The sequence below is a fragment of the Colius striatus genome, chromosome 1 (assembly GCF_028858725.1).
Source record: "Colius striatus isolate bColStr4 chromosome 1, bColStr4.1.hap1, whole genome shotgun sequence".
NCBI lineage: Eukaryota > Metazoa > Chordata > Aves > Coliiformes > Coliidae > Colius > Colius striatus.
In genome coordinates this window covers 60,849,544-60,866,829 of record NC_084759.1, presented here as the reverse complement: position 1 = coordinate 60,866,829, position 17,286 = coordinate 60,849,544, and the positions used below count along the sequence as shown (strand labels likewise).

The 17,286-nt window shown below is 39.0% G+C and overlaps 1 protein-coding gene across 3 annotated transcripts in view; it reads right to left on the bottom strand.

Moving 5' to 3' along the window:
• Positions 1 to 12,802, bottom strand: part of MCF2L (MCF.2 cell line derived transforming sequence like) — a 106,512-nt gene extending 93,710 nt beyond the window's left edge. The window contains exon 1 of one of the 3 annotated variants that reach the window (XM_061996932.1): positions 11,619 to 12,802. In XM_061996932.1, the coding sequence (XP_061852916.1) occupies positions 11,619 to 11,739 (121 nt within the window). In that variant the 5' untranslated portion in view covers positions 11,740 to 12,802. Of the gene's footprint in view, positions 1 to 11,613 lie in introns of all 3 variants that reach the window. The other 2 variants (XM_061996900.1, XM_010201110.2) reach the window with 2 other exon arrangements.
• Positions 12,803 to 17,286: the final 4,484 nt, after the last annotated feature.

The window sequence follows — 17,286 nt, the reverse complement described above, 5'->3', positions numbered from 1 at the left end:
ATACATATATGAAGTAAAATCAAAGGATGAGCAAAGATACAGCTCAAAGAGAACAATAACAAAGTAACATTATAAGTATTCCTGGCCCTTGCTGCACTACATTTTTTGATGGGAAACTTCAGGGCAAGAAATGGAACTTTTGTTTAAGAACTGTCTTGTAGAGATTTCTTCAGAGCACCTTGGGAAGTAAGGTGTAAGAGGCCCCCAAATATTTTCCACTTTTTCCATCCTGAGGTTCTGGAAAAGTTTTCCAGCATCATTCAGACTTCTTTTTTTTTAAATTGGAATTTCTTTTCCTACACTATGAACAAATTTGATGTGTCTTTAATATAAGATGTGTTTAAATCCATACTGTTAATTACATATCATTCCTTACAGCAGAAAAAAACCCAGTCCACTTCTTCTTTTTAATCTCCCTAATTGATTAGCTAGTGAAGGAAACAGTAGCTCAGCTTCAAATAAAAAAAGAGCATGTACATGTATTAACCTCTACAAAACAACAACAAAACACCCCAAGATTTCATTTAGCTTATTTCATGTTTTCTTCTTCAGGCAAGAAGAAAGGAGCTCTTGCTGTACCTAAGAAGAAGGAAGAGACTTGCTGTTCTATCATCAGTTTGCCCAAAAAAAGCAGCAGCATGCATCCATCTGGCACCTCGTGGCAGCTAACTGGTATTCAGCTTCAGCCAGCCCAGCTGGGGTGGATTCACAGGCATTTAAAGATTCACAGGTGCAACCACCAGCAATTAGCTGACAAAGAGCTTGTGCAAATATTCTTTTTACAAGCAGGTCTTCTGATCAAATGTAGTGATATAAACCAGCAACCAAAGTTTCTCCTGAAGCCTAAATACTGAGACTGGACAAGGGAGTCAGACCTAATGTGAACCTGCTCCCATCTGCAGCAGCAGTGCTACTGCCTCCCGTGCAGCAGTAGAGATTAGGAGCTAATCAGTATATTTCTGGTGTGACCACAATTTGGCAATCTGTACCCCAAAAGCCTATTTTGTCTCATATTCTCTGTTCTTATATTACTGATTTACATCATATTGCCACTCTCACTTGCTTAACTGTTGGTATTATGCTCTAAAACATGCCTTCTGTCTCTGAAGCACTGATGTTGTTTTCAGGTACCAACAACCACCTCTGTTTTTTCTTTTCTAAAATAAACTTAGTCTCATAATGGAAATTGTTTTAAAAAATTTAAACTATTCAAGAATGGACAAGCCCATTGTTTGGAGAAGAGTCCATTGTTTGAAGAAGATTCTCCAATGTAGTTTGGAGAACTGCATTGCACAGCATCTGTAAAAGTCCTGTGGACCATACAGGTTCGAGGTTGGCGTGTGTTGGGACAGGGGAAGAGGGGACAGAGCATTCTCATTGTTTAAATGTAAACAATAATAATAATAGGTTTTGTAACTGCAAGAAGGAAGCAATCTAATGTGGAAACCACTTGTTATTAGTCTGTTTATAACTACTTGTTCCCAACAAATATGCTGGGTTACTTTGTAACACTGAAGGGGCTAAACTGAAGTGACCTGAAATGGACAAATGGCTGAAAACCCATCTGATAACATGGCCTTCAGAATACCTTTTCTCTTTTTTATACTGGAAGCATAACAGAGTGGAAAATACTGAGTGGAGGATCCATAATTCCCGTGACTATAAGAGCTTTATCCTCAAACCTCCTCAGCCTCCAATTGTTCATGCAGTGAGCTTCATTCACTGCCAAACAGTGGCTTAGGCATGTTCTGGGAAAAAGCTGTTACGTGAGTCCAAGGGCAAAGTCATCAAGTCCAACCACTAACCTCACACTGCCAAGCCCATCACTAAACCATATCCCTCAGCACTTCATCTACGTGTCTTTTGAATATCTCCAGTGTTTGTGACTCCACCACCTCCCTGGGCAGCCTGTTCCAATGCTTGATAACCCCCTCAGTGAAAAAGTTCTTCCTAATGTCCAACCTCCCCTGGAGGAACTTGAACCCACCTCCTTGTGTTCTATCATTCATTACTAGAGAGAAGAGATTGACCACTACCTCACTACAATACCCCTTCAGGTATTTGTAGAGAGTAGTGGTGTCTCTTCTCAGCCTCTTCTTCTCCAGGCTAAACACCCCCAGCTCCCTAAGCTGCTCCTCATCAGACATGTACAGCAGACCCTTCACCAACTTCATTGCCTGTCTCTGGAAATGCTCCAGCACCTCAATGTCCGTCTTGTAGTGTGGGGTCCAGAACTCAACACAGTATTTGAGGTGCAGCCTCACCAGTGTCGAGTACAGTGGGACAATTACTTCCTCGGCCCTGCTGGTTGCACCATTTCTGATACAAGGCAGGACACCGTTGTCCTTGGCCATCTGGGTGCACTGCTGGCTCATGTTCACACGGCTCTCAATTAACACCCCCAGGACGTTTTCTGCAAGACAGCTCTCAGCTCTAAAGCCACTCTGTCCCAACCCTGGAGCACTGCGTGGGGTTGTTCTGGTCCAAGTGCAGCACTTGGTGTTTGGCCTTGAACCTCATGCAACTGGCCTTGGCCCATCGCATGGGCCCAGAGTCCAGGTCTGAAGAGCCTCTGAAGAGCCTTCCTGTCCTCAATCAGGTCCCACTTTTTGGCTGATGTACCCAGCTTCCATCTACATAATTCTGTGGTTTTGAGCCTCTGTCGCTTATATGATGTTAAGAAGCATTATACAGCCAGCCACCTGAGCCAAAGCAGCTCCTCTCAAACTGCAAAAAATATGAGTCCCTTTGTTTGACATCATAAATCTTAAAAGTTACAGTCACAGTCAGAAAAAAACCAGTGATCTCCCCTCAGGCTATCTTAAATACACATTTTGTCTTGCTGCTTGAGTTAAAAGATGACTAAATCTGTATTTTATATCTCTGATGCCTTTTCTGCCATAGGGCATTCTTTTGTGTCTGTGAACTGCTTCATCTCACAAGCATCGTATATACTTCATCCAGTCAAAAGAGATATCTTTTCATGAAATATTAAGTTAGCACTCTTTATCGTTATTCAGAACGTACATCTGGAGACTATCATGTTTTATCAGATTCAAGTAAAAAACCATACCCTTCTGCAAGCAAAGTATAACATTAAATGTTTTCATTTTACTGACAACAGAGAATTTTGCTTGTCAACTTTGAAATATCTTTCAAATACACAAGAAAACACTCAAAAAACTCAGTAGGTAGCTTGATTTTTTGGTTTCTGCAAGGAATCTGTCCCTAAAATAAGTCTATAAAGCCACATGACAACATCTGCAAAAATTATTATTGCAACTTACCTTGCAGACAAAGAACATAATTTTCAATAGCTGGAAGCCAGGAAAAAAAAATCAGAGAAGGAGCCAAGGTCAAATGTTATCAACCAAAACGGGAAAAGTTTACACTGAAGAAGCAGACACCACCTGTACTTGCACCTCAAGTCCTTAAACAAACTTTAATAGCCATCATGGTATATGAGACAAATAGCAAAACAAGGGCTCCCAAGAAGGCCGTGTTTTGAGTTTCTGTTTCAAAAACCCATCTAAGACGTGCAATATTGGAAAGGTAAAGCTTCTCTAATAACAAAGGATAGAGGCAGTATCTTGAATTCTTCCCTATCCATTTTCTCAAATGTACCTTTGCAATCTACCAAAGATGGTAAGAATTAGATAAATGTTTGGATAAAACAGAAAGAAATACGTATTTTTTAATCATGAAGGTTTAGGAATTAAAGAGTAATTCTGCTCCACAGACTCACTGCATGAAACAAGTTGCTCATGTTTCTTGAAAGTTTATGACTTTCACCTAGAAGAAGAAAAGAAGGTAAATATAGATTGCACCTTTCCTTCAGATAAAAGCCTGAAAAACAAGTAGTTCCTTTCCCAAAAATGAAGAACACATATGAACAAGTTCTTGAATTGGCCCTCTGATACATATTTATATAAACTATATGTCACGTATTGTGGAGACTTCTAAAGTGATTTCTTGGAGAAGTAAATTTAAAAATGGAGTCATTTGGAGAATTAGGACTGATGCAACCAAGCAATTATGTTAAGACTGTCCATCTGAAACTCTTAATAATTTTCAGAATACAGCCTCATCCAGTCTAAGATTACTGTAGGTAATTCACAAATCACAAGAATTATTGTAATCTGGGACAACTTAAGTTGAATTGTCACTAGATCTGTACTAGTCACCATTTCTAAAAGTATACTCTTGACCTGAAATTCACATCTGAAATTATATGATCATTTTCTCCCAGCTGCCCCATGAACTGATATCTGTTTGTTCAGCAGACAAAACTACTTACTACTAACTGCAAGCAACTCCCGCTGAGCCCTTCAAGGTCATCTTCTAACTTGGTCCCCAGACTCATTTTTTTTGTAGCTTCTATTTTAAAAAGTTCCAAAATTGACTAGAATCACAGAATCATGGAGTCTTAAGGGACCTTGAAAGATCATCTAGTCCAAATCCCCTGCCAGAGCAGGACCGCCTAGAGTAGGTCACATAGGAACTCATCCAGGTGGGTTCTGAATATCCCCAGGGAAGGAGACTCAACAACCCACCTGGGCAGCCCGTTCCAGTGCTCTGAAACTTTGGAAAGAGAAATAAGTGTAAGTCTCATTAAAATAATTAGATGAAGCTGAAACTGACTGCATACTGATGGCAATGCAGGAGGAAAAATCTCTATTTTTTTCCATAGGGGAACAAAAAAGGATAAGAAGAAACCTCTTGGAAAATTCCTGTAGGGTCCTTCAGTTATTTCTTTGGCCTCACTCTAAAAGTAACAAACAAAACCATTCAACGGCCTGGTCCCTCACCCCAATTGTGTGCAAGTTGACAAATTCACCATCCATGACACCAAGAACTGTTGTCAGATACTAAAGAAGAGCAGGTAAACATGAAAATTAAGACTGTCAGCAGTCCTTGTCCATTATTTTCAGAAAAACGAAACTGGCCAACAAGATGGAAGAAGGTTTTACACCACACTTGACTCAAAGTACAAGAAACAGAAGTTGTGTGTGAGGTTGGATTCACTGTAGACAAAAATGGAATCTCCTTTGTTTGGTTTTTTTATTTTAATCACTGAGCAAAAAATGAAACAAGTTGTGTTGGTCTTCACTTCCTGCTTTGGAAGACAACACAGAGGCTCTGAAATAAGATTAATAAATAAATACCTAGTTTCAATCAGGAAGTGCTAGAAATCTTATAACAAACTTTGATCCTTTTAACTTAGCATGCTTTACCACAAAGCCATTGTAGGTTCAATCTTTTCTGGTTAGCTTAACCTTTGAGGTTTATTTGAAGGTCACATGGGATTTTGTTAAACACAACAAGCATACACAGTAAAAGGAAGTAGTGTGGGTCATCTTACTAACCATGATTTCAGTACAGCCACCTAAGGAGATTGCAACAGCATGTGAGATTGGAAACTTCTTGTAAGAACAATGAAGAAGATAAAGGGAGTAAATAAAATTACATCCTGTCTCCAGGACTGGCTCTGCCCAGAGTGTAAATAGCTTCTTGTTGACAATTCTCCATACGGAAAAGCAAAAGCATGCTATAAGAACATAGTCATTTTTTGCCTAAATTCTTGAAGCAAAGTATTTCTGCTTATTCATCTGGGAAGCTGTAAGCTGCTTTTTTTTCCACTATTGCATTATTTTTTGTATAGTCTTCAGCGGCAACGAAAGCAGGAGAAACAAATTCCTACTAACTCACTGCATACTATGTCATTAGTGCCATATATGCTAGTGCCTCTAATTAAATGGGCCTTTAGTAGTAGTAATGGTCATGAAGACCTTTTTTTCCCTCATTTCAAGATTTGCAGGCCCAGTCAGATTTTGTTTTCTGAAGATTTATTTTACATGTACTGAAGTAACACAGGTATTTTTAACTTTTTTTTTCTCCATTCACTTGCATAACCCTTAATGTCACACAACAACAACCATTAGAAGACTTCCTTGTAAGAAGACTCAGATTAAATCTTAGCAAGCACCAACTAAAAAGAAATCATAGGCAGAGATTGGGAACGTCCAAAGGACAAGAGAGAAAGCTCAGGGAGCTCAGACTCAGTGGACCTATTGCAATAGGAGCCTAGAAGGAAGGTTTTGTATTGCCCCTGACTTTGTGTGCATGTCTCTCTAATTGGAAAGATTCTTCAAAGCCCTTGTTTTCTTGGAGGAATCATCATCCAGGGGAATAAAAGTGGTGACCTGTATGTCAGTATCCCAGAGCCTACATACTCCTTTCATTGCTATGCACATTGCTGGAAAAATATCATTTCCCACTCCTCAAATTAAGGCATTACGATTTTTAAATAGTAACTTTTATTAACGTTGTAATTTAGAATATTAAAATGTTATGCTGTTTAAAAAGGAATTCAAACCACTTTTTAACACAAGAAATATTAAATAATAAGCAATTTCAGAGATCTTGAGTAAGACCACTATCAGAAATCTACTGATAATGTCATCCATTTTAGATCTATCTTCTTCCTATCACAGCGTGCATCTTAGCACGACAGTAAAGTACAGCCCTCACATCATGGTTTTTTTCACTTTTACTTTTTAACACAAAGAATAATCTAAAATTTAAAAACAATTTTCATTTTTAAAAAACCCCATACAATTAAAAAAGGAGGCTGTGTCCCTGAGTTTTATAAGATAAGTCAATACAGACACCTAAGTGAGGAAGAAAAATATTTGCGAGAGTCACTGAATTGGTATCCATGACCAGTAACAATCTCTTTATCAGAAAACATATACTGAACACATTCCAGCAGCAGAAAGTGCTCTATAAAATTGTTTGATGAAGAAGCAGCTTGTTCTTGATGGGCATACTGCTTCGGAACTTTTCTGTGGCTGGGAGGATGTCAGCTGTGATTGTTTTTGCTCATGTACTTACTTTTCATTGAGCCAAAGAAATAATTTAATTTAAGCATATCACAGATGTAATAGGGTAACAAATTGTGGGGATGCTATTTGACAGGGAAGAAAATTCTAAAAAAACCCGAAATAAAACTTTAGATTTTAAAATATCTAATATTTTACTTTGTTTGGAAAGGGGGATTCAAAATAGAATTGAAAGACTACCGCCCTGCCTTCAGACTCTTCCAAGAACAGGCATTGTGTGAACAGAATGCATTTTCAAAATTCAATGAGCTACCAAAAATGATATTGAAATTCTTGAAATGCACAGGGTTTTGGCTTCTACTTACGTAATCCCAAGCCATACACTTTACACAGTCCTGATTTAGCAGACTAGACAAGTCTGTTTACATGTATAAGATCTACTAGTTATTATCAAGTTAGGGCAACTTACCTTGTGCCACAAAATCCAGCCATGAACACCATTCTGAGAAAAAATAAAAGCTCTTCATTTCTGCTACAGAAATTCCTCTCTGATTCATCATTACAGAAGAAAAATGTCCACTTTTCCCTTCCTCTGCTCAGAAGAGACTATCCTGAGAAGGTAAGAGCTTCCATATTAATTGAACTTTGTTCCATAAATGTAACAGGTGGCACAAGATGGCTTTACAAATATATTTTCCTCCAGTAACGCCATTGTTCTTGTAATTATCTCTCTAATTATAGTGTTCGTCCTTTATGTCCCCACCCTGAATATTTACAGACTGCTGATATACCCAGTGTCTGATACAGTATGTCTAGGCTACAGGTTAAAGCCCTAGCCATAATTTCATATGCTCATATCAGGCATTTACAAGGCAAAGCAAAATTGTTTTTCCCACAGATATTCACAACAGTATCTGGAACTAGTTGTATAGAAACGCTTACTCACGAGTTTAATATTTTGGTGCAGTTTATCACCTCTGCTGTGGATTCAAACTCAACTCTCTTCTCCAGCTTTCTGCTGGAAAAAGTGCAAAAGCACTTCCAGCAGGACAGGTAACAGAAACCTCAAACATGGAAACTCCAAATCTCAAATAAATCCCTGTTCAATACATTTATCCAGCCAGCATATGAAGGTGTTCATGTATCAAGCAGTAAACACAGCTTTATACTTGAACCTGTCTAGCATGGAGACTAACAGTAGTAAAGTTGCAGTGGCAGACTTTCACTGACCAGAGATCTCAGTGTTTACACAGGCTGCAGGCAGGCTTTGGCTATGTTGAAGCCTTCATGAACTTAAGTATGTTTGCTATTTTCACATTCTGACACTTCCTGCATCCATGCATTTGGCTATCCTGCCTGTAAGATAACACCCTCTCCCCGTACAAGAATGCCTAATATTCAACAGAAATACTCAGAGAACTCTAGAAGAATATGCACCACATTTCCATCCCCTCAGCCAACACAGAAGATGCAAGTGTGCTCTTCCTCTAGTCTCCTCTTATTTGTGGTGGATTACCGAGGCTGTGGATTAACTTAAGCTTCATGTGACTCTCACTACAATTCTGTTAGTATTTTACAGTTCTGCCTCCCTGTACTTTGTTTCAGAACTTGCCCTGGAAGGACTCAGACATGGACAGTCTCCTCATCCATCCATCCACTACACATTTAGAGCGCACACACAAGAGTAAACCACCTCAGACCTTCAGTCATCTTCATCAGAAAACCAACCTGAATCCAGCATGAAAAGATGCAGACTACAGGATGCCTCCAAAGATACTCCTTGTCCATACTAAGCTCAGCACAGACTGAAGATGGATGTCTCTGGAGTCTCCACTTGCCAGACTTGTTTTACAGCTCTCAGTTCAAGCTGACCTACTGTTCTCATTTGCTTAGAGAAATTGAGAAGAGGGAAAACCACAAAGGATGGTCTCTAAGCACTATGCCAGAAAGCCCACCGCAAAGGACCAGAGCAGGGCAGCACCCTGGAAAATCTCCCCTGCTGATGGGCGATAGGCATCCTCACAGAAGCCATGACTTTACAGGGCTGAAATCCTCTACAATTGCCATCTCACCCGCCTGTAGTCAAAGATGCAGAAGCATACAGAAGATGTACAGTCAGGGATGGATGGAGAAACCACAATGCTGTCTCACAAAAGCCTGTCAATACCAGCCTGGGCCCTGCCAGCCCAGGCAGGAGGGGCCACACAGCACCTGGTCCCAAACTTCTGCGTTCCAAAGAGCAAGCATTGCCAGAGCCAGGGTGAGAGGATAAAGGTAACACAGCCTGCCCTGGATAAAAGACACCTGCAGAGAGCAGCACAATGAAGACTGAGTCAAGGACGATAGATCCAACCGTCCACAAGCCATAAGTAAATAAAGTCTGCTTTGTTAATATTAAAATAAAACAGATGAATTTGATGAAAGGTGAAGACTCTGAAAGCCAGCCCAGCTTTCTTATGAAGGTAAATAAGACAATGTAAAATCAATATTTGAACTAAGACATTTACTCTTTATTTAAAGATTTCTATATTCTGTGATAAAGATTTTAATGTGCAGGGAAAGGGTAAAGTGACAGCAAACAAACCTGCTCTCAGCAATTTCCAGAGATGCTAATGAAAAGAGAACAAAGCTCTGTGAGACCTGAGACAACAGGATAGAGTGGCTTAGTTTTGTCACAAGGAGAAGAGAGATGCATACATCATAGGATTCACAGAATCATAAGCACATTTACTCTGGAAATATATGCTTGCCAAAATAGTAATTTTACTCAGCTGCAATATCTCTCCCTTTCCACAATCTAAACCCTTGATTCATCTTCTGCATAACATTTGGTCTGGAAGATCTCTAAAGGTCCCTTCCAATCCCTACCATTCTATGATTCTAAGTGCCACTGAATGCTAACTGAGGTCTGCCACCAGGGAGGCAGGAAAACTCTTATCAAGTTGAAAAGGCCATAAAATGGCTTTGACCAAAACAATGGAATAATTCTTACTGTATATATAAGGTTAATGTTAGAAGCATATAATTGATTTCCTACTGTCAACATAAAATGGGTAACAGGAAGGAAAGGAAACAGAATTTCTGCATACTTGAAGACTTCAAACAGAAAAGGCTCCAACACAATCAAAAGGAGTTTAGGAATAATAATAAAGCTGGGTGGGAGAGAAGACAGACAGCTTCCTACAGAAACACACAATTTTCTGACTATGCACAGCTATATATAGCAAAAGGATCACACAGCATTACAAGATTTATATTAAGGATCTGAGTCTGAAGGAAATTAGACTAAAATGAGGAAAACTAACTACATTAGAATGTGTTTGACATAAAATTCGTTGGTTTTGACATAAAGTTTGTTGTTTTCTCCTATGAAGTCAAGACTTTGTCTAAATCTGGAATTAGTTCTAATCCATCCATGAATGGGTAGCAGGCAACAAAAATAGGAAAGTATCTAAATGTTATAAAATAATTGGTGCATGTGGTAACTTTCACAGCCACACTTTGAACTTGACTGCAGTGCGATTACTACCAAGTGATGGATGAATCCTACATGAAGGTAAGACTGAAATTTGTAGAGGCTTTGTTTTGCTTTCCTTCATAAGAATGCATCCCAAGTGTTTAAAATACAATCAATTATTTTTTCTGTCTTGACTGTGATTAACAGAATTAATATCAAAACTTCTTCTAGTCTGAGACAAATAGAATCAAATATCAAATCTTGATAATTTATTAACCACCACTACTAAATGTACCAAACCTTGGCCTCATGAATGCCTAAAAGTGATAAGTCAGAAAAGATGAAATCTTTTCATTTCAGAAGTTATGAAAAACAGGTTATCAAAAAACCTTACAATTTTCATTCCAGGTAAAATAGATGACAAAACACACATTGAGCACAGTAGAAAAGAAGGCATGATAAAAAGTAACCATCAGAAAGGCATTTGTCTCTTCCTATTTTTGTTTTCTAAGAGTGTCAACATTAAAGAAAGGAATATTGACAGGCCTGTAAAAGTAGCTTTATACGTAGCTTTATGTTGGTTCCAATTTCATACGCTTCAAATTAGTTTAAATATAAAATTCATATAAAACCAAAAAAAAATTAATTAATTACTGAAAAATATGCTTCAGCTTATCTCAGCCAGTCAGGGTTAATCTATTTTAGAGAAAAAAATCAACCAAACATAGCTTTATTAAACACAAAGATTATCTAATTATCAGTCAGCTAACATATTACTACACCACTTCGATACTGAGTAAATGATAGCAAGTCCTAAATTTGGTACATTACACTTAAAAGATCGGAGACTTCCTGATTTTTTTAGTACAGTTAAAAATATTTTTCAGTCTAATTGGTTATATTAGTTATATTTTTTAAGAGTGGAGCACTGTCAAGTTTTTTTAAAGTATCAAAAAGGGATGTTGTAAAGCATTCAAATCTACATTAGATACCATCACACACCTGAAACTGCAAGGAAAAACAAGATATAATGTTTTTTCTCCAGTAAGTACTGGTGACAGAGAGTAATCACTATCCACAAGTAATATCTAATATGGATAAAAATATATATTTTTAAACTATAATAGCTGCTGGTTCCCTACATGAGTATGCTTTGAGAAAAAATACTTGTTCCTGTGAGAATCATCAGTTGAGAAAATTTGTTATGCCTATACTAGGCTACTTACTGCTCATATTCACCTCAACATACTGCTCAGATTTCAGTACAACAGTATGTAGATACAGATAATGCTATAGGACCACCTATACATTCACCTCACCAGAGCATATTTGGCGTTGGTTACTTCGCAAGTGCCGTCTGCCATGAAGGATCTGGATGAATCTTGGTAGGATCCTAAAATGACTTTCATGTCCTTCCCTTAAAACACGGCGTTGAGACATGGATGTGTATCCCTCTATCTTCACCAAGTTATTTATCAAATTTAAGAAATCAGCTCTTCAGAATGACACTCTTCTAATGCAATAAGAGACACTCTGGTTTTGTTTTTAAATGTCAATGGAACATAAAATTTCTTTGTCAAATTCAAATGTTACCAAAAAAGATTTAAAAAGGATGCAGATTTAAAGAGCTGGAAATGGATGCAGTGCAGTTATTTGTGTTATATGTGCTTTTCCTCAGAAACCAATAGCTAGTTTTACTAGAAAGAAAAAAAGAAAATCTGTTGTACTTAACGGACTGAAAATGACAAGACAGTTACTTCATGAAGCTGCAAGACCCTCAAAGTTTCTAGCACGCTGCACCCAGCAGACAGGACATCTTGCCACGGCTTTCAGTCAGCTTTCAGTGTGATTAGTATGAATAAAGGAGGCACAGCTTCTCACGTAAGCAAGTCAGACTAGGACATGAAATAAAAGTGTGAAAACTTCTGTTTTTCAGTCTTTCATTAAAAATAACTGTTGCCAAACTAACAGCCCTGAGCTGATTCCAATGAGGAAAAGCCCCCACAAAACATCCCGTTTGTTCGTGCGCTCCAGCTGCACACGGCAATCCAAAGCTGCTGCTCAACCCAAGCAGCTGGTACTATCACCTCTGTCTCCGCATCCTTCTCCTTAACCTGGATGTTCAGTTGTTGCAAAGAGGCATCTGAGGTTTCTCCTGAAGAAGGGCAAGTTGAAGGTCTTCCTTATAACTTCATCGTCTCATTTGTAAGTTCACAACTCAGCACTCCAAGGGCAGAAATCTCACGTTGACACTTGCTGCATTTCCTACATCTGTGTCTGCAGCACCCTGTATTCCTCAGAGGCCAGTGCTAGGCTCATGCCAGCAAATGAAAATATCGTTGTGAACACAGTGTTGTCAATTCAAAACTTCCAGTTTGTTTGCCCTAAGTCAGACTCTCGCTGTGAATCCACCTCCTCTTCCACCCCCTGCACTTCGAGGACCGAGTCTCTCAAAGGCAAAGCCTGTTTCCAGAATATGTGAGCAGAGAGGTCTCAGAAGAAAAACCTGAATCTTCCTGGGAGTTAACAAATAATAGGAAGGAAGGGAGGGGAAATGAATCCCAGGCATTCTTAAAACATATCAGGAAACCCTACACTGTCTGTTCCCCCTGTCTCTTTCAGTGCAGGAGAGAGGAAATTGATAATGCTGCTTTACTTGGCAGTAAACATTTTCCTCTCGGTTCTGTTTAACTATGTCCTGTATGGCCACAGATCTGCCACAGCCCCAATACATACCACTATGCAGATCAAACTGAAGAAGTGTTTTGAAATACAGTGTATCAACTGTTACGCTGAAAGCAAATTTAAACAGACAACCTTTGGTTAATTCCCACTGAAGTAAATATTAAATAACTTACCACAAAATACTAGTTTGGACACACCTTGTTAAAAGAGCAGAATCATAACAGTTTTAGCTGGAAAATGTTCAACTTTCCACATGAAATCACAGGCAAACATGACAATCTTCAATTGTGATGATCAAGAGAAGTATCAAAATAAAGATGGGATTATGCACTTCAGGTAAATATCACTTGTTCACCAAATCCATTAGGCCTACCAGGCTTATTTAAATAATTAAGGAATTAAATGGAAGGAAAGGAACAGCTTAGTGATGGAAAACCACCATGATACACACTGCCATTATACTAGATACTCAGGGTACAAACAAAAGAGGAATTTCACATTTTCTTGTGCTGCTCGTCACTAGGGGGCACAAATAGTTCCAGTCAGATACAGGGGACTAACAGCATCTGGAGAGATAACACTGCTAGTTGCTCCTCTCTGCTGAGCTTCCCAGTGGAGGCACCAAAGGTCACCAGGAGTCATCTACTGCAATTCCCAACCATCAAGGCTTTCCTCCTGCCTGGCAGGGTACTACTAGTTTGAGGCTTTTGGGGCACATCAGCCTCACAACCCAAGGATCTGATTTGACAATCTATTGGGTGCTGACAAAACTATGCATCTGTTCCCAGCAGCACAGCCACCAGTCAGAAAATGAGGTAGACAGGACATGAGGAAACGACCTCAAGTTGTGCCAAGGGAGGTTCACATTGGATATTAGGAAAAATCTTTTAACAGGAAAAATCTTCTCACTAAAAGGGTTGTCAGGCATTGGACCAGGCTGGCCAGGGCAGTGGTGGAGTCATCATCCCTGGAGGTATTTAAATGACTTGTGGCATATAGGGACAGTGCGTAGTGACGGCCCTGGCAGTGCTGAGTTTACAGACTCGGTGATTGTAAGGGTCTTTTCCAACCTAAATGATTCTATGATTTTGTGCAAACGGACTCTTTGTTCCAACAGTGTTTTGAGTGTGTGGTGACACACCATGGAAACTCGACCAATAATTTGTGCAGAGGATTATTACAATAAAGCAAGAGGATGTACTCCTTGCTTTCTTCATGTATCAAATGCACACAAAAGATTGATGACTTGAGTTGTAAAGTTGCTAAGTACACACAATCCTACTGAAAGCTAGCCATTAGCTACATCTCTGTCCACAAAACAAGCTTTTAATCTTCTTTTGAGTAGGCAAATTTGTGCCTAGAAGCAAAGAAATTAATCACAACAATGGCTATGGCAGTGCACAATCAGAAGGAAACAGATGGTGTAATACTGTGTTTTCCAAACAGCAGCAGCCTCTATCTCCAGGAAAATAATCTGGATATTTTCCCTTGCCGTTGGCATTACTATAATAAAAGCTCCTATTAGAAGGATTTCTTCTCTGCTTTGTTCAGCATCAGCAAATTAGGTAGCACTTTGAAGATGGTAATATTCTTTGAGTATCAGTTGGCAGAACCAAGTAGACTGCTCCTCTCTCTCGTTTCACATCACATAAACAGTAACATTCAATGGGTAACACCTCCACAATTATCTTTAAATGACTGCAGAGAGCCTGACAGAATCAACAAAATCATGACAATGAAACAGAGGTTATTTATTTCATGTTTTATTTCCAGGTCTGTTTCTGACTGCAGGCAGGGTGTTGCGCACTGGCCACAGAAGCAGCAGTGATGACTTATATCTGTACGCTCTCTCCAACTCTTCCTTTTGTTCTCTGGAACTCTCACAGCATTTTAGTACAATAACTTTAAGTTTTCCTGTGAATTATTAAATTAAGCTGCTATCACTCTCATCATTGTTGAGTGTTCTCACTGCTTCTTTCATCTCTTTGTTTGTACAGGAGCCTTATCTTTATGGGACCTCTCAAACCTCCTACTGTGATTTTTCCTCCAAATCCTAACAATTATTTACTGGCCCTTCCTTACATCTTCACATTCAATGCAACAATGAAAGGTTCACATTATAGGGCCATGTATCCCTCCTAACTGTACGGTATAGGAGGCTCTGGTAGCAGAATCAACATTGTTTTAGTGTTTCTCCTCTACTTCTTCTGCTTGTCAATACAAGTTATTCTTCACATCTGCTGATGCGCCGCTGCCACTGCTATAGCTGTTTCTGCGTCATCTCGTATTTCAGGAAAAAAGTGCATCTACTAGACAAGAAAATGTAACACCTCCATGCCTAGCTCTTCAAGATCCCACCATATACACACCACACAGGAGTCCAACTGTGGGATCTGTATCTACCATAATTTTCCCTGGAGTCCCAGCAGGTGGGAGCTTCTGCAGAGAAATTTCAGTATCAGAAGCACCAGGGAAACCCCAATAAAAGTTTAGAGGACAGCAGGAGAGATCTCACATGAAGGATATAAAAGTCTAGCAAAATTATATGGGGAATTGCATTGAACAGGTACATACAAACTAAATCTCAGTCTCTTCAAGAAAGTGCAAGTGCCACACGTATCTTTCGGTGTCAGCATATTAGCAGCAACAGTAGAAATTAAATGAGGGGGAAGAAAAGTAAAATGTTGTTTAGATTTTTATGTTTAAAGTATGCTTCATAAAATATCTCTGATCACTTATTTATTTTGTTCAGAATGGTAGTACAAACAGAAAGCTAAATTGGACTCACGCTACATTATTGAACAAAACAACCTTTTTGCACATATTAAAAATAAACATAAAAGCTGCTTCTAATCTGGAATGTAATCTGTTTTATAGTGTTGAACATCCATATACTGTAAGAAGGTAGCACTGACTGCTGATTAAGCTGGTACAGCTAGTCTTGAGCTTTCTTAGAACCCTACATAAATGCTGAATTATGGCAAGCTGCTTGTGTTGATTATCAAAAACAAGTTGTCAAACATTAATCCACGCCAGAGGGTAGTCACTAGGCTAAATCAGTAAAGAGTCAGCTTGAGGTTGATTTGAAATGAAAAGTAACTATAGCTGAGACATTAAAGACACAGAACTTGGTCTTTTCACACCCACAGATTCCACAGGGCTCTTGTAGAGGAAAAATGCTGAGAGAAAACCTGTCCAAAACTCCATGAAATACACAATTAGTCCAAGAATATTCTAGTATTCTTGAAATATTAGAACTCAAGAGGGACAGAGAACTGCTGGAGAGAGTCCAGCACAGGGCCACCAAGATGATCAGGGGAATGGAACATCTTTCATATGAGGAAAGGCTGCAGAAACTGGGGCTGTTTAGTCTGGAGGAGACTGAGGGGAGATCTTATTAACATTTATAAATATCTAAAGGGTGGGTCAGGAGGTTGGAACATCCCTTTTTTCTATAGTAGATAGAAACAGGACAAGGGGTAATGGGATGAAGCTGGAACACAAAAAGTTCCACTTAAACATAAGAAAAAACTATTTCACTGTTCAGGTGAGGGAGCCCTGGCACAGGCTGCCCAGAGGAGTTGTGGAGTCTCCTTCCTTGGAGGTCTTCAAGACCTGCCTGGACATGTTCCTATGCAACCTGATCTAGGTGACCCTGCTTCTGCAGGGGGACTGGACTAGATGATCTCTAAAGGTCCCTTCCAACCCCTACCATTCTATGATTCTATGATGAAATACAAGAAAATAATGAATCTTACTTTTACTATGTGGATGAGATGAGAATAAAGTTTAGGTACAATCTTTTGCCTGCATCATTTTTATGCTTGTTAGAATTGGATAGGTGTGCTTATATTTCACTTTCAGGTTACTCTATCAGAACGTTCTCTCTAACAAAGTTTAGAAAAGGCTCCCATAGTGTAATTTAGAGAAGTTGTTAACTGAAATTGCATTTACTAAAATCCCACGACATATAAGGAGAAGCTGGAGTGGGGAGAAATCTCAGAAACAGATATGAATGGAAACATGTCCTACCAAACCTAAAAGCTGTTACAAACAAACTCAGTATCTCCCAGAAACACAGTGACAAACATTCTCAATATTTTATATTGATTTATTAATGGTCAGGAGTTAAAAGAATTATTTCATTTCACAAGAAATCTATACAGAAACCCTGATTTAAGTTACAAGCCTGAATTAGGTTAGTTGTCCAAGCTTAATCCTAACTGGATGGATCTGCTCAAAGACAAATCACGATTGTAATAAGCATCAGATGATTGTAAGTAGATCAGGACTGAGAGAAAC